Genomic DNA, 24,005 nt, shown 5'->3' with positions numbered 1-24,005 from the left:
AGGTGTTTTCGGTGAAATCTGCATTTGTGTTTTGTGAAAATAAATAATAATTGCATTTTAGTTGGAAACATTCCAATTATTGTAGTAGATAAGTAATTTATAGGATCAGTGACCGCCGCGCGCTTAGTCAGCGAATGCGATTCTCGTGTCTTTGTTAGTTAATTTTGTCCGGTTGTGAGTACGAATAATATTATTTGTGTAGTGTTATTTTAAAATGGAGACAATGCAAGTGGACTGTGATATGCAACCGGACAAGGATGATAGCGGATGTACTCAGGATGGTAAGTTTTTGATCTGAGCGTAAACTTTTTATAAAAATCAATAATGTACATACCATCTTATTAATCTATTTTTGGCATGCATCGCTCAGGTAAAGGGAGGGAAATAGATGTGCAAGGGTTTGTGCGCCGATATTAATTAAAATCGATACAGTTCTTGATATACGCCTACACAAAAGTTCATCTATATATTAAAGCTGTGATTATAGAACCGTAGGAAGGGAAAGTTATCCATACAATAAGGTCCTAAAATATAATATTATGTCTCCCTTACTTAATAACTAGACAATAGTATGAATTTTAATTGAAACAATACTTTAAACTGTTATGAAACTTGAACAAATATCCTTGTAATAGCTGTTTTTGTATTTAAATAATATTATTATGGGAATATCATAAGATAGACCTAAGCCTAAAACTATAAACCTTGCTTGAGTAGGTATATTCATTTTGTGGTTATTTTATGCCTCTGGTAATCAATTGAAAGTCTACGACTTGAAGTACTACATGCAAGCCTATCTTTTTCTAAATTCCAATTCTGTACCTTTTTATTTTGCAATTGTCTTTTCTATTCTCTGTTTTACAAGTTTAGATTTAGGTATTAATGATTGTTGTAAGTTCAATGAGAAAGAAGTTTAAAGAATAATTTAGCTTGATCAACTAGTATGCCATGATTGTATTACTTATACTGCTTACAACATTTTGCTTATATATCAAAAGTATCAATTATATTTGCCATGTCATCCAATTTCAATTAAACAAACTGTAATATGATATACATGTTTGCATGACTAAATGCTAATGAGACAAATTATTTAATTAAAATGATTATATTATCAAAAAGAAATTGTTTGCTTTGGACCTACATTGCCTACTCTTGGCCTATTTGTAATAACATACTATTATGTCTAATAAATGACTATTAATTATCAAATACTTAAATGTGCTTGGGTGCAAAACATTATATATACTAACTAGTTTAGTACAAACTATATATATATGCTACCTGCTTATTCTATAAAACAAAATCACACAAATAAACAAAACCCTTATGATAAAAACATTATTACAGACATGTCACCCTTCAGGCAGATCAGTCTTCTTGATTTATCAGATGATGTTCTACTGTACATCCTACGACTCTGCTCGCCACGCGATCTAAAGGCTCTTGGATAGTAAGTACCAATTATCCATATATCAGCCCTTACATGGCATCTGACGATTAGACTTCTACATACATTGATTCATCAAATAGTTACCAGCCAGTTGCCTACCCATGCCGCACCAATCAATTTTAGTCCTAAGTCTCGACTCTGAATTTTAACATGAGGTAGTGTTTGTTGTGTTCTTACGTAGCCAGAACCAGGAATTGGGGTAGCTAACTTTAATAATAGCTTTAAAAAGACAATAACTGAACTTTTTATTTAAATACAGATTTTGTGATTACATTTCTGAAATTAATGAAAACACAGTAATAATTATTGATTTAATATAATTTTTATAACACATAAATACGGTTTCAAAGAAACATAGTTTTAATGATGCATTCCAATTAACATTGTAATAAAGACATTGACCCAAATATATATCTATCCTAATATTAAAAATAAGAAATAATAATTTAATTGTGTGTTTTTGAGTATGAACTCAAAAACTGCTACTACTTTTAGAATAAACAATTTTCTCAGTACATGTCCACGACTTGGAATCTTGGTGCAAGAGCGGTCTCTGTGGAAGCGTGTGGATGCTCGTAATGAGGTCTTCAGCACCGCAAGGCTGGAGTGGTACCTCGCTCACATGCTGCATGAGGACACACAGGAATTATTGATCAGTGGCCATGCTAGGGAATGTTCAGGGTGAGTATAATATACAATTTGACATGGTAACAATTAACAAAACAAAAAACCGAATTGCTATTTATCATAATAGAGAGCTCTGGCTTATTTGTAATTAATTGGAAGTTGATTCAATAATAAGCGAATAACCCTCAAACTAAAATGACTTTGGCAATTGCGAATGTATGTGAATGTATGGTATCGAAAAGGCATCAAGCATCAGAATTTGACAGATGTATTTAAACTTACAAATATGATTGTAACGGGTCATATAAAAATATAAACTAGAAATAATGTTATAATAGTTATAACATTATTTCTAGTTAGAAGAGTTAGTTAGAAAAGTTAGAGAATATATAATTTTTTTTTTCATATATATATGAAAAAAAAAATTATATATTCTCTATAGAGAATGATAAAAACTCAAAAATATTAAGCCGCAATGTTTTCGAACCTTGTTTGTGCTATGCCCACCTTAGCCTTTCTAAAATTTTTAAGCCTATGATAAGAATAATCATTCACTTAAGAAACTTAAATAATAGGTTTTAGGAAAAATTACTGTTCATAGTATTGTCTTTGATTGACATAACTTTTATTCATTTAAATAAAACACTGTTTTGACCGGATTGAAGTTATGTATTATTATAAATTTACAACTATTTAACATAATTTTAAATTTATCCGACCTTTCGCGTGCTTAACAGCGTGCGTGGTCACGGTGACTGAAGACAAAAGATGTTGAATGTCAAAAAGTATCACAGCTGCAGAGAAAGTTGCATTATCTGTATTTATTTCCCCGGATTTGGTATCGACTAAAAGATGGAGAGATTTGGCAAAAATGGCTCACGGTGTCCTCTATTTTCGCGGATTGTGTTTCTTTTTGAGATTTTTTCTTCTATTTTGTAAATTTATAATATACATAACTTCAATCCGGTCAAAACAGTGTTTTATTTAAAATTACTGTTGTTAACGAAACACAGTAAACCGAAATTAAATTTCCAAATATTTTAATTAATTGTTGAATTAAAAGAAATGGGGGGCCTTAACTCCCTGTGGGGCATGGGCCCCATGTTGGGAAACACTGATTTAGCAGTAGCATTAGCATGTAGCTTGTGTAGCATATTTTTTTCATTGGCTGAATTTACTATAGACTCATTATTCATGTGTCCTTTTAATATTAAGTAACTGTAAGATTTTAAACTATTGGAATAAACTGTGGACTGCTAGCGTGGAGCTGGTGGACATGTTTGTGCTTCTGGAACTTAAGAATGTACTTGGCAAAAGCAGGTATAACGAATGTGTCTGAGTGTTATGAGAGAGGGAAAGAGAGAGAGAAAGACCGTAGCAAATGGAGATCTGTTTGTCCTCTTAAGGAAACAGGCGCTACATTTAAATTATAGTTTTTGTAAATTAAAACAAATGAAATTGATTACAGATGCCTTGGCCTTATTAACACAACTCGGGCGGTTGCTGAAGAGGATTTAAGTGGGCAGACTGCTGATGAAAAGAAAAAGGAAGAGCCTTGTACTAGTGGTAAGTATTTTTGGAAAAATAAAATATATAAATGCTACTTCTTACTACCAGCTACTCCGTGTTACCTGCTAGTTCTTACTACCAGCTACTTCTTACTACCAGCTACTTCTTACTACCAGCTACTTCTTACTACCAGCTAGTTCTTACTACCAGCTAGTTCTTACTACCAGCTAGTTCTTACTATCAGCAAGTTCTTACTACCAGCTACTTCTTACTACCAGCTACTTCTTACTACCAGCTACTTCTTACTACCAGCTACTTCTTACTACCAGCTACTTCTTACTACTAGCTAGTTCTTACTACCAGCTACTTCTTACTACCAGCTACTTCTTACTACCAGCTACTTCTTACTACCAGCTACTTCTTACTACCAGCTACTTACTACCTGTTTCTTCTTACTACCAGCTACTTCTAACTTCCAGCTACTTCTTACTACCAGCTACTTCTTACTACCAGCTACTTCTTACTACCAGCTACTTCTTACTACTAGCTAGTTCTTACTACCAGCTACTTCTTACTACCAGCTACTTCTTACTACCGGATACTTCTTACTACCAGTTAGTTCTTACTACCAGCTACTTCTTACTACCAGCTATTTCTTACTACCAGATACTTCTTACTACCAGATACTTCTTACTACCAGATACTTCTTACTACCTGCTACTTCTTACTACCAGCTACTTCTTACTACCAGCTACTCCTTACTACCAGCTACTCCTTACTACCAGCTACTTCTTACTACCAGCTACTTCTTACAACCAGCTAGTTCTTACTACCAGCTACTTCTTACTACCAGCTACTTCTTACTACCAGCTACTTCTTACTACCAGATACTTCTTACTACCAGATACTTCTTACTACCAGATACTTCTTACTACCTGCTACTCCTTGCTACCTGCTAGTTCTTACTACCAGCTACTTCTTACTACCGCACATACGCACACACACATAACCTAGACTTTTGTTTTTGTTAACTTTTTTCTATTATTTTTATATATTTTTTATAAATTATTTATTGTTCGTTTTTAAAACTTGTATTAGCAATACTTTTTGCCACTATGTCCAAGAGGGACTGGTGACTTGTAATAACAGGTTTTCCCAACCATTTTCAAGCACCAGTCTCTCAGTATAATACAAAGCTTTAAGTTTATTGTCAAGTTTATTATTAACTAGATGAAAACCCGGCTTCGCTCGGGTGAAATTTGACTCATAATACACATCTAGGTGCAAAATGTAGTTAGATATTTCTGTAGTCATCGTTTCTCAAAGAATATTAAATATAGATTCGTATAGCATCGTTCGTTGAGTTGAATAAATATAGTAAATAAAAACTGCAAAAGTTTTTACACAAATTATTTTAATTTTAAATCAACATTCAAAATTAACTAAGACTAAATTAACAAAACATATTTAAGGTTTACTCTCTGTAAATCTCTTTTTTTTCAGCACTCAGTCTTTTTCTCTACTCTACTAAGTACTTACTAATTTTAAAAATAAAAAATTAAATTATGTCGATAAACGATAACAACCATAGAAAAAAGAATACTAATCATAACCATAAAAGTTGAAGTTTTAGTTCAAATGTCATTTAGTTTCGCATAGTGATTTATCCGTTTGGATCACACACATCATGCCGAAAATCGTAAGTATTTCATAAACTGTTTCGTTGGTCGTGTCTCTGTCTTCGTTTATTATTATTTGTTTGATGATACCTGATCATTTTGTTAACAGCCGAATCTCCTTGCATTTGGTAAACATTGTCAAAAAGGAGCCCCCTTGCTTGAGCAGCTTCTCGAAATGATTTGTAAATAATATTTTCATAAGTTCTATCATCTCAGAAGCAAGTCGGCCCTTTGACGTGAAGAAGTAATAGCCGGAGATAATATCGTTCCCGATCAGAAAAGGAATAATTATAGGTACATTCTTGCAATTACTTTATCAGCCGCTGACTGAGATATTCGTGGTTGCCACTGTCCATGGATAAATCTGAAATGTGTCGGAATTTCGGTGTAAAGATATTGTCGAGCACTTTCTTCTGTTCTGTTTAGTTAAAAAATTCTAATAATGTTGATTTTCCAGCAGATCTAGCTGCTGCTTCATGAACGTTCTGATCTGTAAATACGACAGTTTGTTGGTTTTCCAAATGAACGCCTAACTGTATAATTGTGTGACTCGTTCTGTGCATTGAAAATTCAAATATTCGCCAAACTGCTTCAGGGGCCGAAACATACCTGGTATCAATATAAGCCTTAATTTCATCATGGTGTTAATTGCTTAATGTCGATTGATCACTGGACTCTTGTGGCGCTACTGTGATTTGTATCTTTGCTCGGTCATGACCTTTATAAATATATTTATTTATATATTTCACACTTTTGACGCTTGAACAAATTTCAACATTTATGTGAGCATTAAATTTTTTACATAGATAGGGATTGTAGGGCACCACCCATCTGTTATCACACTCGAAATCCTTCTTTTTTATTGTTCTTCTGTCGTCTCTTCTTCTTATTATAGCATAACCTCCATTTTGGGTACGATCTCTGGTTTCTTCGCAAAATGTCTTTGGGTAGTTTTTAGAACATTTAGAGGCAGTTCCATCATTTTTCATGCAAGGTGAATTCATATATCCAGGACCACATGGCCCATGGATCATATTTTTTGACACAGTCTGAAAAAGTTCCTGGTCTTTATCTGGGTCAGGTATTTCTGCACACACAAATTTATCATAATCCACTGATGACCTTGGTTTATCTTCATTTCTTAGAATAATAAGCATATGCGCATGTGGAAGCCCACGTTTCTGAAATTCAATGGTGTAAAACCACGCACTCGGTATTCCAAAAATGTGTTTCCTTGTAATGTCATCTAAAAGTTCCTCCAATTTAAGTTTAAAAATTCTGGCAATTAAATCGGGTCTATGTTCTTTTTTAGTGCCTTGTAAATTATCTAAGATTTCCTGCCAATTCGGATTGCACGTAAATGTGATAAATAAGTCTGGTTTACCATACTTGCTTGCATACAATTGCCATAGAATCCTGATAATTTTGCATCATGTGCCGAGGACTTTCCACATAAGTTGATGGCAATATTATCATTTTACCAATGCCTTGACCCATTTCTCTATGATTATTGTACAGGCTATCCATTAAATTGTTATAATTGTCAGCTCTGAGCTGTTTTTGATTCATTCGAAGAAACAATAATCGTTGAGATTCAATCCTAACATGACATTAAATGACATTTGAAACTTCAACTTTTATAGTTATGATTAGTATTCTTTTTTCTATGGTTGTTATCGTAATCGGCCAATCTCAGGTTTAAAGAAAAAACGCATAAACCTTCAAAGAGTATATCATAAAAAGTGACAAAACCAATATTTTCGCGAGTCAATATTTTCGTTTTACATAGTCACATGAGTCACAGTTCTTTGTGATGCAATGAAGGTTTTTTTTTGCGCGACGCACGCAATGTGTTGATTGGCAAGGCGTATCTAAAGGCCGATTTACATTATCTTAGTGTTTAGGAGAGTGCTTTAGGATAGTACTTTAGTTGAAACATGTAAACGCTACGCTAAAGAACTTGCCTTTCAAGTTGTACTAAAGTACTCTCCTAAACACTAAGATAATGTAAATCGGCCTTAAGAGCTAGCATGAAACGGAACGTGCTTCACACCAAAGATGGCGACAGCGGTTTGTTTGTCAGTGCCATCGGAATTTAACGAAATTCTCCATAATCCGAATTTTGCGGATATATGTTGTCGACTCAAAATCAATATTTTTTTATGTTTTGTTATTCATATAAGGTTTCGATCGAGTCTACCGTACCCCTTGACGAAATTATTAATATAGATTGTCAAGTTTATTAAATTAAATAGATAAAAAAATAGACAAAAAGTTACTCCTTACTACCAGCTACTTCTTACTACCAGCTACTTCTTACTACCAGCTAGTTCTTACTACCAGCTACTTCTTACTACCAGCTACTTCTTACTTCCAGCTACTTCTTACTACCAGCTACTTCTTACTACTAGCTAGTTCTTACTACCAGCTACTTCTTACTTCCAGCTACTTCTTACTACCAGCTACTTCTTACTACCAGCTACTTCTTACTACTAGCTAGTTCTTACTTCCAGCTACTTCTTACTACCAGCTAGTTCTTACTACCAGCTACTTCTTACTTCCAGCTACTTCTTACTACCAGCTACTTCTTACTTCCAGCTACTTCTTACTACCAGCTACTTCTTACTACCAGCTACTTCTTACTACCAACTACTTCTTACTTCCAGCTACTTCTTACTTCCAGCTACTTCTTACTACCAACTACTTCTTACTTCCAGCTACTTCCTACTACCAACTACTTCTTACTACCAACTACTTCTTACTTCCAGCTACTTCTTACTACCAGCTACTTCTTACTACCAGCTACTTCTTATTACCAGCTACTTCTTACTACCAGCTACTTCTTACTACTAGCTAGTTCTTACTACCAGCTACTTCTTACTACCAGCTACTTATTACTACCAGCTACTTCTTACTACTAGCTAGTTCTTACTACCAGCTACTTCTCACTACCAGCTACTTCTTACTACCAGCTACTACTTACTTCCAGCTACTTCCTACTACCAACTACTTCTTACTACCAGCTACTTCTTACTTCCAGCTACTTCTTACTACCAGCTACTTCTTACTACCAGCTACTTCTTACTACCAGCTACTTCTTACTACCAGCTACTTCTTACTACTAGCTAGTTCTTACTACCAGCTACTTCTTACTACCAGCTACTTCTTACTACCAACTACTTCTTACTACCTGCTAGTTCTTACTACCAGCTACTTCTTACTACCGGCTAGTTCTTACTACCAGCTACTTCTTACTACCAGCTACTCCTTGCTACCAGCTACTTCTTACTACCAGCTACTCCTTGCTACCTGCTAGTTCTTACTACCAGATACTTCTTACTACCAGCTACTTCTTATTACCAGCTACTTCTTACTACCAGCTACTCCTTGCTACCAGCTACTTCTTACTACCAGCTACTCCTTGCTACCTGCTAGTTCTTACTACCAGATACTTCTTACTACCTGCTACTTCTTACTACCATCTACTCTTTGCTACCTGCTAGTTCTTACTACCAGCTAGTTCTTACTACCAGCTACTTCTTACTACCTGTTTCTTCTTACTACCATCTACTCTTTGCTACCAGCTACTTCTTACTACCAGCTACTTCTTACTACCTGCTAGTTCTTACTACCAGCTACTTCTTACTACCAGCTACTTCTTACTACCAGCTACTTCTTACTACCTGTTTCTTCTTACTACCATCTACTCTTTGCTACCTGCTAGTTCTTACTACCAGCTACTTCTTATTACCAGCTACTTCTTACTACCAGCTACTTCTTACTACTAGCTAGTTCTTACTACCAGCTACTTCTTACTACCAGCTACTTATTACTACCAGCTACTTCTTACTACTAGCTAGTTCTTACTACCAGCTACTTCTCACTACCAGCTACTTCTTACTACCAGCTACTACTTACTTCCAGCTACTTCTTACTACCAGCTACTTCTTATTACCAGCTACTTCTTACTACCAGCTACTTCTTACTACCATCTACTCTTTGCTACCTGCTAGTTCTTACTACCAGCTACTTCTTACTAACAGCTACTTATTACTACCAGCTACTTCTTACTACCAGCTACTACTTACTTCCAGCTACTTCCTACTACCAACTACTTCTTACTACCAGCTACTTCTTACTTCCAGCTACTTCTTACTACCAGCTACTTCTTACTACCAGCTACTTCTTACTACCAGCTACTTCTTACTACCAGCTACTTCTTACTACCAGCTACTTCTTACTACTAGCTAGTTCTTACTACCAGCTACTTCTTACTACCAGCTACTTCTTACTACCAACTACTTCTTACTACCTGCTAGTTCTTACTACCAGCTACTTCTTACTACCGGCTAGTTCTTACTACCAGCTACTTCTTACTACCAGCTACTCCTTGCTACCAGCTACTTCTTACTACCAGCTACTCCTTGCTACCTGCTAGTTCTTACTACCAGATACTTCTTACTACCAGCTACTCCTTGCTACCAGCTACTTCTTACTACCAGCTACTTCTTACTACCTGCTAGTTCTTACTACCAGCTACTTCTTACTACCTGCTAGTTCTTACTACCAGCTACTTCTTACTACCAGCTAGTTCTTACTACCAGCTACTTCTTACTACCAGCTACTTCTTACTACCTGCTAGTTCTTACTACCAGCTACTTCTTACTACCAGCTACTTCTTACTACCTGTTTCTTCTTACTACCAGCTACTTCTTACTACCTGTTTCTTCTTACTACCAGCTACTTCTTACTACCAGATACTTCTTACTACCTGCTACTTCTTACTACCATCTACTCTTTGCTACCTGCTAGTTCTTACTACCAGCTACTTCTTACTACCAGCTACTTCTTACTACCAGCTACTTCTTACTACCAGCTACTTCTTACTACCAGCTAGTTCTTACTACCAGCTACTTCTTACTACCAGCTACTTCTTACTACCAGCTACTTCTTACTACCAGCTACTCATTGCTACCTGGTAGTTCTTACTACCAGCTACTTCTTACTACGTGCTACTTCTTGCTACCACACACACTCACAAATGCACATACGCACACACACATAACCTAGACTTTTGTTTTTGTTAACTTTTTTATATATTTTTTTATATTTTTTATAAATTAAAACTATGTCCAAGAGGGACTGGTGACTTGTAATAACTGGTTTTCCCAACCTTTTTCAAGCACCAGTCTCTCAGTATAATACATAGCTTTAAGTTTATTGTCAAGTTTATTATTAATTGTCAAGTTTATTAAATTAAATTAAATAGATAAAAAAATAGACAAACAGTTACTCCTTACTACCAGCTACTTCTTACTACCAGCTACTTCTTACTACCAGCTACTCCTTACTACCAGCTACTTCTTACTACCAGCTACTTCTTACTACCAGCTACTTCTTACTACCAGCTACTTCTTACTACCAGCTACTTCTTACTACCAGCTACTTCTTACTACCAGCTACTTACTACCAGCTACTTCTTACTACCAGCTACTCTTTGCTACCTGCTACTTCTTACTACCAACTTCTTCTTACTACCAGCTACTTCTTAATACCAGCTACTCTTTGCTACCTGCTAGTTCTTACTACCAGCTACTCCTTGCTACCTGTTACTTCTTACTACCAGCTACTTCTTACTACCACCTACTCATTGCTACCTGGTAGTTCTTACTACCAGCTACTTCTTACTACCAGCTACTTCTTACTACCAGCTACTTCTTACTACCAGCTACTTCTTACTACCAGCTACTTCTTACTACCAGCTACTTCTTACTACCAGCTACTTCTTACTACCAGCTACTTCTTACTACCAGCTTCTTATTACTACCAGCTACTTCTTACTACCAGCTACTTCTTACTACCAGCTACTTCTTACTACTAGCTAGTTCTTACTACCAGCTACTTCTTACTACCAGATACTTCTTACTACCAGATACTTCTTACTACCTGCTACTTCTTACTACCAGCTACTCCTTGCTACCTGTTACTTCTTACTACCAGCTTCTCCGTGCTACCTGCTAGTTCTTACTATCAGCTACTTCTTACTACCAGCTACTTATTTACCTATATGCCTATTAGAAAAAAACAGAAATAGTTACAAGAATCTGTGGCTAAGTTTTATTTTATAACTAAAAAATGATCGTTTTCCAGGCAACACGATATCGGAGGACAACATATCAGTGGTCCGTGAGATGCCGTTCTATGTTCGCAGACCTCATTCGCGTTTCTATGTTAACCAGCGTATGGACTGTTTGCCACGGTGAGTATTTTAATTTATAATTAAGACAATGCTTATTATATTATAGACATAACATTTATTACTATCAAAAACACACACATATAAACACACAAAATAACAATAAACAAAGAAAAAATTAAATGAGAGATTATTAGAAAATTTCCTTTTCCCATTCGGACCGTTTCAAGTGTGTAATACGTGTGTACAGCACTGTACAGTTGTAATTGGCCTTGGCTCAGCATTATGCTGAGGAGCAGACTGTTCCACAGCGCTGGTCATTCTGACTGAGGCCACAGCAGCTAGTAAAAAGAAAGTAATAAATGCTTAATAGAAAGAATAAAAATAAAAGTTTCCAGTGTAGGTAATGAAGTCTTGTGTAAAGGTGTGAAGTAAAATTATATATTATATTATATTATATTATATTATATTATATTATATTATATTATATTATATTATATTATATTATATTATATTATATTATATTATATTATATTATATTATATTATATTATATTATATTATATTATATTATATTATATTATATTATATTATATTATATTATATTATATTATATTATATTATATTATATTATATTATATTATATTATATTATATTATATTATATTATATTATATTATATTATATTATATTATATTATATTATATTATAAACTTGATGTTATGAGTATTGAACCTGTGTACCAAAAATATTGTTACGAGCTAGGGGATCGAATAGAAACCGCCATAGAGTTCAAGAGTTTATTTTTAAATAAATCAAGAGGAATTTAATTACACTAACAAAACAAAGCAGGTATGATTTCGATACATTTATACGTTCATAATGTACATTTATTAAATATATATCAAATTGAAGCTAATTTCGTATTATTGTGATAGGCAACTTGGTAGAGTTCTCCTACTTATAAATATATATAAAAAATTGTTTTTTTTATATAAATCCAAACACAGAAAAATGTTGCCATTACCTACGCTAAGCTAAATATTGGTGTGTCTATGCCTACTTATGGTTTATTAGTAGTCTATACACGAATTGTATTTATTTGTGTTAATTATATTTATTAGGCCACGCGACTACCCAGCCTGGAGCGACGACAGTGGCATGGGCCGTTCGGGGCCCCAGAGCTGCGTGGGGCCTCAATTCACATTGACCCCACAAATAATGAGGCAACTGAGGCACCAGTGCAATATAACCATACTATCTCTGGAGTACTGCAATGTCAATTGCAATGTCGTGAGTATTTAATTCTAAAATAATATTTTAATAAGATTCCCAATTGAAGTATTTCCGGATTAGGTAGCACTTTGTAAATTAATTATTACTAAGGTAAAATCCCCAATAGATGTTCATGTACCAGTATATGATCACTCCATGTATTTGTATATCTATATTCACACTGTTTACACACTGTATACGTGCTAATCTTAATATATATAAATTACGTGTCACGTTGTTTGTCCGCTATGGACTCCTAAACTACCGAACCGATATCAATCAAATTTGCACACCGTGTGCAGTTTGATCTAACTTAAAAGATAGGATAGCTTACATCTCAATTTATACCCGCAATTTTATTTTATTGCAAAATATTTGTTTATTATTTGATAGTCACAATTCTAACAGATGGCGCTGTGTTGAAAGTACCAACGTTTCACATAAGCTACAATTTAATAGCATAACCACCAATGAAGCATGGTGGTCCCCATGACTGGTGTTCTCCTACCGTTTCCCTTGAATAGTTTGCTACTATGTAATATAACAAAAACCTTAGCCATAGCAACGCTTGGCCGGTCTGCTAGTATTATTATATTTTTTTTAAAGTATGTATGTATTTATACTTAACGAGAGATTTGATTTTCCTTTTACATTTCAGATAAATTTGAGCCAATTTCCCAAAACTCTCAAGAGGCTGTCTCTACGTGGGACAAAGTTCTTCAATCTGATAATTGATCGATCATTTTTGACCAAAATATGCAAGTGTTTGCCCGTACTAGAGGTGAGTTTGAGGTGTCTTTGGACCCCGACAAAATATTTAATGTGCCCAAATTTTGATATGGAGAAAGATTTCTGTAGCAGTTTCACGATCATTTGTCAATCTAATAGGTAAGTAGGTGATCAGCCTCCTGTGCCTGACACACGCCGGGCCTTTTTGGGTCCAAGGGAGCGTTCAAGTATTACGTAACGAATTTTGGGGGGAGGGGGGTCCTTTTGTCCGTTACGATGCGGGGCGGGGATTGAATTACGCGTTATTGTTAATATTATTTTCGACTTTCCAGTACTTTACACCACATAATGGTAAGTTTTAGGTATAGACTCACTGGGTGGTCACGAAACGTTTTACAAACTTGGGTACAGAAAAACGTTACTGCGCGTTACATGGGGGGGGGGGACAATAATCTCCAAAAATTGCGTGACGTAATACTTGAACGCTCCCAAAGACAAACTTTTCACAATGTTTTCTTTCACCGTTCGAGTGAATGTTAAATGCGCACATAGAAAGAAAGTCCATTGGTGCACGGCCGGTGATCGAACCTACGCCCTCTACACTGCTCATCATGTGAATTAAAAAGAAATGTTTTTCCAGTATCTGGACCTCTCAGAGTGCGACTGGTTGGAACCTTCGTCTCTTCTCCCGTTGTCCAAACATACCACACTCACCCACCTGATCGCTCGCGAGTGTTACAAGTTGACGGAATTCGTCGCGTACGCGTCGCTGACATCCAGATATGGTTTTCGCACTTTGAAGGTGGGTTTTTTTACACGCTTCACCTGTATGTATGTATGTATGTATGTAACCGACTCCTTCGGACTCGATTTTGACCCACTTTTAACGGACAGATTTAATTCAAACTTTGTGAACCTGTCAAAGATCGATGCAATGCAATAATCCGAAAAAAAAATGAAAAAATAAAAAAATTTAACAAAAAAATAAATAATAGTTTAAAAAAACTATTACACACGCTTTTAAAGCACATCAAACTAAAAAGTGAAAAATAATTCCTAATTTAGGCTGAAAATGGTAATGAACAAAAAATACTGGTATTATTGTGAAAAAGCGTGGGTTGCTCGATAGACGGCACAGAGCGACAACAGAATTAAGATAATAATAATAATAAAGACCGTTTTATTTACAATCATGACAAATTATAATACGCCACTATAATGTTCCAGGAATTGAGAAACTATTTTAAGTGAAAATACACATTTGAGGGGTAGTTCTTTAAAACTTAAGACCACTCAACACAAATTCCCTAAAGAACTTTCTCCCAAACCGTGTAGTGGCCGACTGGAATAGGCTTCCGGAAAGTGTGATTTGTGAACACCTTTAAAAATAGACTGGATAAGTTTCTCCAAATCCCATACACGGGCATCAGCTTATTAAAAGCTGCCAGTGTAATAATAATAAAAAATGTGTGCGTGTACTAGGTGTACACACGTAAGAAGTGAAACTTCTTTATGACCTTATTTTTCGAAAAATGATCTACTATATGCAAATTTACAGAAATTGGTTAAATAAAGTTAAATTAGATAAAGTTTAACAAAAGGCTTTTATTATCATAGACATGAATACAAATACAATTATTTCATTTTAACTTATTACTGTACTACTATGTAGTACTAAGATTATTACAGAATTTCATTAATTGTAATAGAATTATTAGTATTACTATCATTGTTATCGTTATTATATATTTTTGTTACTAATGGCTTCGAATCTCTTTGGATCAACCGTGGTAGGGACAAGAAAAAGATGGCGCGTAACCGAAAAATGTGACAAATGTGTGTAAATTTTTTTTTCAACGCCGATAAAGAAGTTTGACTTCAAAAAGCAACATGGCGCGTAACCTGCTACAAAATTTCTCCCATACGTCGATAAAGAAGTTTCACTTCAAAAGATGGCGCGTAACGGAAAAAATGTTACACTAAATTTTTTTCCAACCCCGATAAAGAAGTTTCACTTCAATAATAATAATAATAAATAACAGCTTAGATTATTTTACATTTTTATTCCTTATTTTTCTTTTGCTTGTTATCCTATACGATCGGAACCCCCTCACGGGTAAAATGACTTAAATTACTTATTAGTGTTAAGTTAGGATAGATCGTGATGTTAAAAGTCTTTGTGCAGAGACAATTTATTAAATTAAAAAAGATATATATTGACCGTCTTACCCCTGACATATATTTTTTGAAGTTATACTTCTTTTGGCGCGTTAAGGAAAAATGATGAGAGTAAATTTTTTCGATGCGCGCGCACACCGTCACAAAAACCGACACTGAAGTTAGCATAGTCAACATTTTAAAATAAAAAATATCCATTTCTTGAATTATGTAGAATTTTTTTTTTTGTTATATTTAAATAGATAATGCGTTATAATGAAACTTTCAATGTATTAAATACTTTTTTTCTATTGTTAGTGTCGTTTTTTCTACAAACGTAGAATTAAACTTTTTTTTATGTTGATACGCCAATGTATAACTTCTAACGCGTATACGTAGGTACACTCATGTTTTTTAATGTTATTTTTGAAGTTATACTTCTTTAGGCGCGTTATGAAAAATTGATGAGAGTGAAATTTTACGATGCGCGCGCACCGTGACACAAAATTAACAGAATGAAGTTGCCCACGGAAGATGCTACCGCATTGGACATAATTTAAAAACAACATTCGGATAATAATAGAATTTATGTTACACTTAATGTAAGAGAAATAAATATTTATTTATTTAATTTTTCAAATGTAAACTGAACTTTATTGACTATAATGACTCCTTTTCCAGTCTTTGATTATTTAATTGTAATTATTTGCTACAATCTGAAACTGTTTTTAATAATGCCAAAGAAGTATAACTTCTTACGCGCGTACATAAGTACACGCACCTTTTTTTTATATGTCTGTTTATTATAACAAAAATTTTCCACCAGGTTTTAGACCTTAGGGGATCACCGGTAGGCGATTCAGAGGTGGCTGCCCTCGGGTGGCTGCCTTACCTCGAAGAGTTGTGGCTTAGTGCTGCTCATTTCCCCAAGAGGATCCGCCATGCTCACTACACAGATGATGAATATGTCCCTCATACGCTGTTGGATAATTGGGAGTTGCAGGTTAGATCATTTATTGGGTCGACCCCCAATGGGGCATGGGACATTGTTGGTTAGGTAAATAGCTATATGTAGAGCAGTGTTGGCCAAGATGCTGGAGTGATTCTCAATCTCAAGTGTGTGCATATTTATCGAGGATGGTACTCCCTCGGGAAGGAAAACTTCGTGAGGAAACCGATATGCCTTCTAAGGGATGTGTTCTTGGATCGATCCAAAAGTCGACGGTGTGATACACACCTGACAAGGTACAGGAGGATGATCTGAGATTAAGGCCAAGAGGTCTAATATCAGGTCATAGTCTTAATGTAGTGAAATAGGTATTTATTGAGGAGTAGCTGTAATACTTGAACGTACGTAGTATTTACGTACGAACGTACGTAGTATTTACGTACGAACGTACGTATTATTGACGTACCAGTTCGACTTAAAGAAGGTCAAAAAAAGACCTCTTTTCTTGTAAGAAAGGTCCTACAAGAAAAGAGCGTACAAATTCTTAAAAGGCTGGCAACGCAATTGAGACCCATATGGTAATGTGAGTGTCCATGGGCGGTATCACTTACCATCAGGGAGCTCATTTGCCCCCATTTATATAAAAAGAACTTGATTTCAAATCAAATCAAAAAGTTTCTATTGGTTTTGTATTTTGCCAATTTTGTTTTTTAGGAACCAGACTATTACCAAAAGAAATCGATCCCAGAGCCCATAGAGACCGATGAGGAAGATTCCAGCTTTCAAGAAAATGTTGAACCTGAACCATCCACATCGAGGGAGGGTCCTACATTGGGGTATGGTATCTCTATATTAACATATTATTTATCTTATGAAAAACAAATATTTACTTTTGTTCAATTTCAGACCTACTTTTGATGCCGAAGCGGCGAATAAAAGAGCGAAAGATGTTGAAAAGAGAAAGTCACTACCGAAAGAGCCAGAGGAAGACAAAAAGGATGACAATGATGATGATGACGACGGCCAGGACGGACCGAGTGATCCGAAAAGAACAAAACGTGATGCCACCATACACGTTCATATTGAAAGAATTCGCTTGCAAAGGCAGAATGAAAATCAAGAAGAGAATCCTAATCCAGCACCTTCAGGAAGTAACGTCATTGTTATCGGACCAAATGAAGACCCGCAACATCCCTTACACTGTGTATGCCCTAAACACAAATCTGTGGAAAAAACAGACAAATCAACGGAAACAGATATGTCTGTCTGTGACTGTCCGAAGAAGAAGAACGAAAAAGACAAGGAAAATAAAATCCAGGATCCCAAAGACGAACCAAGTGGGAGTCGTGACGAAAGGAATGATAACGCTAGATATGTCCGGTTTAGGAGAAACCAAAATTCTGTAACTGTCAATTTCGCTGACGACTCAGAGATCACAGTTCGTCGTCTTCCTAGAAATGAAGAAGCTAACGAAGAAGAAAATCGTCCAGACGATAATGCAAACCAAGAAAATCCACAAAAACGTCGCAAGTTTTCTGATATTCTTCGCGCGTTTGCCGCTCATTTGGAGACGCACGAACTACATGACTGCAAAAAGCCTTCAAAGGAAAATAAAGATGATGATAAAAAGGAAGACGATAACAAAGATGGTGCAAACGAAGATGATACAAAAGAAGATAATGCAAAATATGATAAAAAAGAGAAGGATGAAATAAAACCAGAGGCCGATGACCCCCAACCCGGCCCGTCAGGGGTTAAACCTAAACCTAAAGAGGAACCGGAAAAAGCGAAGCCAAAAAAAGAGTTAAACCCTGTTTGCGCCCGGAACCCGAATCTAAGCCACCTAATGCAGAGTATCGAAAACCAACAGATTAACATTCAGGTGGACATCGACCAAGAAAACGCCAACCAGGAGCAGAATCGTCCAGAGAACCCCAACAGATTTGAGGCACACATTTTCCTCCCTCGAAACTCAGTTTCGGCGCGTAATCCGAACTTGAACATGCTCGTCCAAAATGCGAGCCCGGAAATTCCAGACCCGGGTCGGAATATGGAGAATCTCCCGTTTCCAGGCTTCGTTCACCCAATGCCGCCGTTCAGGGGAGAACCGCTACGAGACTTCCAATACATTCTTGAACCACGTCACCACGTCTTGTACGTGAGCGTCGGCTCCCAGTTTAATACCTTCAGATTTCCCCGTGAATCCGTCGAGGGTGAGGGGAATTTAGATCTGCATATCGACTCCAGTTCGCTGGTCACGGACTTCTCTATTCGCCGATTCGGGCGCGCCGATGGAGAGAACGTGAACTTTATACATTTCGGGCCAAATGGTCCGGTCCTGATGGGCAACGGCGGGAATAATAATCGGCCGGATAGGTCCAATCTTCGGGTTTTATCCGTGACCGGGTATAGGAATATTACGGACCGTAGTCTGTTGCATTTGATCAGCGCGGCGCCGCATTTGAGGAGACTGGACTTTTCGAGCACCATGGTCACGGATTCTGGGGTTGAGAATTTCAGAAATCTCCGACCTGATTGCGAAGTTATCTACAGTCCCTTTGAGGAGAAACCGAAACCAAAATGAATCCATTTCTCAAACAATATTATTTAGCATTAGAATTTTGTTGCACATCAAAGTCAATTGTCATATTTTGACAGCTCGAATTAAGTGATTGCTTGAGTGCTTTTTGAAAAATTTTATCAGTATTAATGAAAAGTTGATTAGGAGATATCTTGGCACGACGCCATTTTTATTTTGGTTTATTAATGAATTGTAAAACAGATATACGTTATACAGTAAGATATGTTTAATTTAATATTCTGATGATTTATATTAATTTTATTATTAGCATTTAATTCCCCCATAGTCAATTTGGGTATATTATAATAGGATAAAAATAGTAAACCATAAAATATTGGTTTTAATAATCAGTAGGAATATCGTTTTGTATTAAATGTATACAAGTATTTGCTGCCGGTTTTGCTTAAAGCAAAAATCTAATCATACAGTGTTTGGTATAATATACACTAATATTAAAAAAAACTGTGGGCAAATGGCAAACTTGTCTGTTACCCTATCAAGCGGAAAGTGACGGTTTTCGGCCATTTTAATACGTTACCAAAACCGCTCGGAAAACTACGCGTTTTGTACTACAGTAGGACTGTTAGAATTAATCCTTAGATGTGATATTTAGTTAAGATTTCCTTATTAGCGAAAACCCCGCTAAAATGAGAAATTCAGTAACAGCCATTCAAATTTAAAAGCTTGCTATCAATATGTATTAAATAATGCTTACATTTGAGTAGAGGTTCAAATTTTTTGGGGTTTTCGTTTGTAGGGGTCATTGAAGGGCAAATTCCAAAGGTCAATAACCTTAGGTTAATGACATCGTATGGTTTCATCACGTACAAAGCTATTAAAATATATTAGCCCAAGACTTGTGGTTCTCAAAATATTGAAGTTTTTTTATCGTACACCCGGTTTCTATATACAAAGTCGTCTGCCAGACGTTTGATGAATGTTTATACATTTAGTCTATAGTAATATATTTTAATTTCTTAGTTCCTTATAATGAAATATTCTGCCATGAATGAAAAGTCTTGACCACGTGATAGACCATTTAATATATTCATTTTAATAGGTGTTTTATTTGTGAACATTTTTACCCCCTTACGAAAAACTATATCATCTTAAAGAAATATTTTTTTCTTTCTAAATGTTGTTGAAAAGAGATTTAATTTAAAAAAAAAACATAACTCACACTATGGTTTTTGTTTGTCCTGTGATTTTGGAATGGGATATTTCGCTTGCCCCGGGAAACAGTCGTAAACAACTAATACGATTGTTTCAAAGTCTCCTCATTTTTGACTTCCTTGGGTGTCTATAACTGTAATATTTTTCAGAATTTTTGCAAAAAAAATTATAAAAACACCACAATGTAATTATTCCAGGAAAATTATTTAGTGCGCAATGTTAGTATTACTCGTTTACCTAATTTTGCCTCCCCTGAAATACATAGCAACAACCATAAAGATTTAGTTTAAATTGTAATTCTACCATACCATTGTAATTATATAAGTCAAAGCGACAGTTTAAAAACAAATATAGTGCGATAATATTAAATTTCTAATACACCAATACCGCGAAAAGAATAGTAATAAATTATTACGTTCTAGACATTCGCCAAAATTACCGTCGTAATGTGCGGTTACTGTGTTGTCCGTAATTATGTTTAAACAGTGAATCTATCGTAAAAAGCTAATCCAATTAGATAAATTACTGTAATGTACATTTAGTTATTTTTTAACTATTTACACTAAATAGATAACAATGTTTAAATTGTAAAAAAAATAGGAATATATAGGAAAAAATAGCTTTCATTTGTTATGTATAATTATATATGTAATGAACTTCGTATTACTAATGTTCTCCTAGTAATAATAGAGATACCTTCTTTGCTTTTACGACTTTGTTCTCCGGGGCAAGCGATTTGAGTAAGAAAAATTATGCATGTATGTTTGTTGTTTAATTTGTGTATTCCATGCCCGTCTAGAACGACTTAAGTCTACTTTCAGGCCTGTCAAAAAAAATTTTCTGTATAAAGATTGACGATAGAAAATGGTTTTTGTTCATCAAAATCGGTTGAGTAGTTTTTGAGATATTTACGCATATCTGGAGGAGGATTTTTCAAAATTTTATTAGATTTAAGAGTTTCTTGGGAAGTCTTAGACTCTGTTTATTAATGTTTACAAATTAAGCACTGTAGCACAAGTAGTTTTAAGAAAATTGATGTCTACGTAATATTTATTAAAATCTAAATGTATATTTTGTTGTAAATGAATCAATAACGCTTGGACAATTGTCTACAACTAGCAAGAGCTAGGTTGCAAATACAGATATTGGTTAAAAAATATTCTTAAGTATGCTGTCTTTGTACATACGAACTATATATTGCGTTATTCATATCGAACGTCACTTTTTTTTATTTAATGGGGCAAACGGGCTGGAGGCTAATCTGATGTTTAGTGATACAGCCGCCCATGGACACTTAATGCCATAGGGAGCGTTCACGTATTACGTCACGCAATTTTTGAGATTATTGGACCCCCCCCCCCTCAATGTAACGCGCCGTAACGATTTTCTATAGTAGGTACTGTACTCAAGTATAGTAAAACGTTTCGTGACCACCTAGTGACTCGATATACCTTAAAGTTACCATTATGTGGTGTAAAGTACCTAAAATAAATAATAAAGTATCGAAAATAATATTAACAATTCAATCCTCGCCCCGCATCGTAACGCTTTACAAAAGGACAAAATTCGTTACGTAATACTAGAACGCTTCCATAGGGCTCGCCATTGCCGGTCTTTTAAGAATTAATACGCTCTTTTCTTGAAGTACCCTAATAGTTTAAACTCTTAGTGCTTGCAAACCTGTAGGTTTGAAGTTAATTGCAGCAGTCAAGAAGAGTGTGACATGAGATACGAATATGGTAATAGTTAATTATCTCGAAAACTATGGCACTGCAAAGAGCGATCAAATCGCTGTCCAAAGTAATAGTTGTGGACAATTATATAGCGTTAGAGTTGGAAAATTTGTGTCATTATTATTGAATTTGTTTGCGCATATTATTTTGTGTAAGTGTAAGGTTCAAAGTCGAGACTTGGCGCGAACAGTGAAGTCATTTTTTGACATACGGTAGCGCGTATTTAATCTGTCATTTCAAAAGACAGGTCTATATATGTTCATATTACATTTGCATGCCTATTTTAAATGGCTGATTGTGCGGTTTTTTTTATTAATCTGAATGTACCACTTTGCAAATAAACTATTACTTATTAAACGAATAAAAAAAAAGAAAAAAGGAAACGCGCGTTTCGCTTAGACCCTTATGTCATATCTGTTTTGACAATTGACATATGATTGCCCTAAGTCTCGACTGAATCGTACCCTATGTGTATATCATAAGTTTTTTACCCATAAGAAGGTTTTGCATTTACCATAAAATCAATAAGAAATCTTAGAATTGCGCGTAAGTCATACATAATTGCATGTTGAATATGTCTTATAAGAGTAATCTTGTCTTAAGTTATATAAATAGAAAATTCACGAAAATCACTTCGTACAATAACTGAAATGACAATATTTTAATGGCAGCTTAATTTATTTTATTATTCCTTTCAGTCTAGTATTTAATTGATTTGACAAGTGACTCAGTCCGCCATTATTACAGATTGTACAGCAATAGTATTTGCATAGACTATGTGACTCTAGAAGTAAAAACCTTCTTATGATCTCAATAATGTGAATGAATCTTCAAATTTTTCCTATTTTTAGCTTTAACTGTGGTTATTTTTTACCAATAAAGTTATTATATGTGATTTTTTTATTTCTTTAATACAACTCATTTAGCCTATTTAGAATTAACTCCAATACACACCAAAGAAGGCCCGAAGGCCTATAAAAAAAGGGTGCGTGTAGTTATGTACGCGCGTAAGAAGTTATACTTCTTTGGCATTATTAAAAATAGTTTTTGATTGCATGCAAATAATTACAATTAAATAATCAAAGACTGGAAAAGGAGTCATTATAGTCAATAAAGTTCAGTTTACATTTGAAAAATTCAAATATTTATTATTATTCTCTTACATTAAGTGTAACATAAATTCTATTATTATTCGAATGTCGTTTATAAATTATGTCCAATGCCGTAACATCTTCCGTTGGCAACTTCATTCTGTTAATTTTGTGTCACGGTAGGCGCGCATCGTAAAATTTCACTCTTATAATTTTTTTATAACGCGCCTAAAGAAGTGTAACTTCAAAAAGAATAAAACCGTGCTGGCCACAGATGTCGCTATTCATTTCCTATTCCAAGGAGAGTTTTCAGTGGAGTTCATCGGATTAATATACCTGCAGCTGAGTTTCATTTTCGGACGTCGAGGAATACGAAATTCAAAACAAATACATAATAAAAAATAATATTAACTAAAACTAAAAAAAATAAAATAACAATAATTACCAAAACTAAATGTAATTATTATATACCTATCGAATTATAAACTTCTATCTCAACAATATTTGCTGTTGGTTACAAAAATAACATGGAGGGTTTCATTCAAGATGAGAGTTAAATACTTACCTATATATAGATATATAAATGTAGTTAGATGTGTTATATCTATATTATAAAGTGGCATAATCATTGCATAGGGCAAATAGAAACATTTAACAAAGATAGATTTGGTACAGCTTTTTAATAAGAAATATAAATAGAATACAGGTCAAAGGTAATAATAATGTATTAGAAAATTATATTATTAACAGGTTTATTTATATTGATAATCGAATCCGGTACAGGGCTACATAAACCACTGAGCCACGTAGGAATGTCTAAGATTAGTTCTGCCTTTATTAAACTAATTGGTAGTT

At 34.9% G+C, this 24,005-nt stretch overlaps 1 protein-coding gene across 1 annotated transcript; it reads left to right on the top strand.

Moving 5' to 3' along the window:
• Nucleotides 1-2: 2 nt before the first annotated feature.
• Nucleotides 3-22,954, top strand: LOC125061167. The gene is made up of 11 exons (XM_047666402.1): nucleotides 3-281; nucleotides 1,351-1,453; nucleotides 1,967-2,134; nucleotides 3,549-3,646; nucleotides 11,419-11,527; nucleotides 12,587-12,755; nucleotides 13,396-13,518; nucleotides 14,107-14,268; nucleotides 16,450-16,626; nucleotides 17,287-17,408; nucleotides 17,479-22,954. The coding sequence occupies exons 1-11, from the start codon at nucleotides 215-217 to the stop codon at nucleotides 19,154-19,156; spliced, it is 2,976 nt and encodes a 991-aa protein (XP_047522358.1). The 5' UTR covers nucleotides 3-214; the 3' UTR covers nucleotides 19,157-22,954.
• Nucleotides 22,955-24,005: the final 1,051 nt, after the last annotated feature.

Source organism: Pieris napi, chromosome 23 (genome assembly GCF_905475465.1).
Source record: "Pieris napi chromosome 23, ilPieNapi1.2, whole genome shotgun sequence".
In the NCBI taxonomy this organism is placed as follows: Eukaryota; Metazoa; Arthropoda; class Insecta; order Lepidoptera; family Pieridae; genus Pieris; species Pieris napi.
This window is presented reverse-complemented; position numbering and strand designations above follow the sequence as displayed.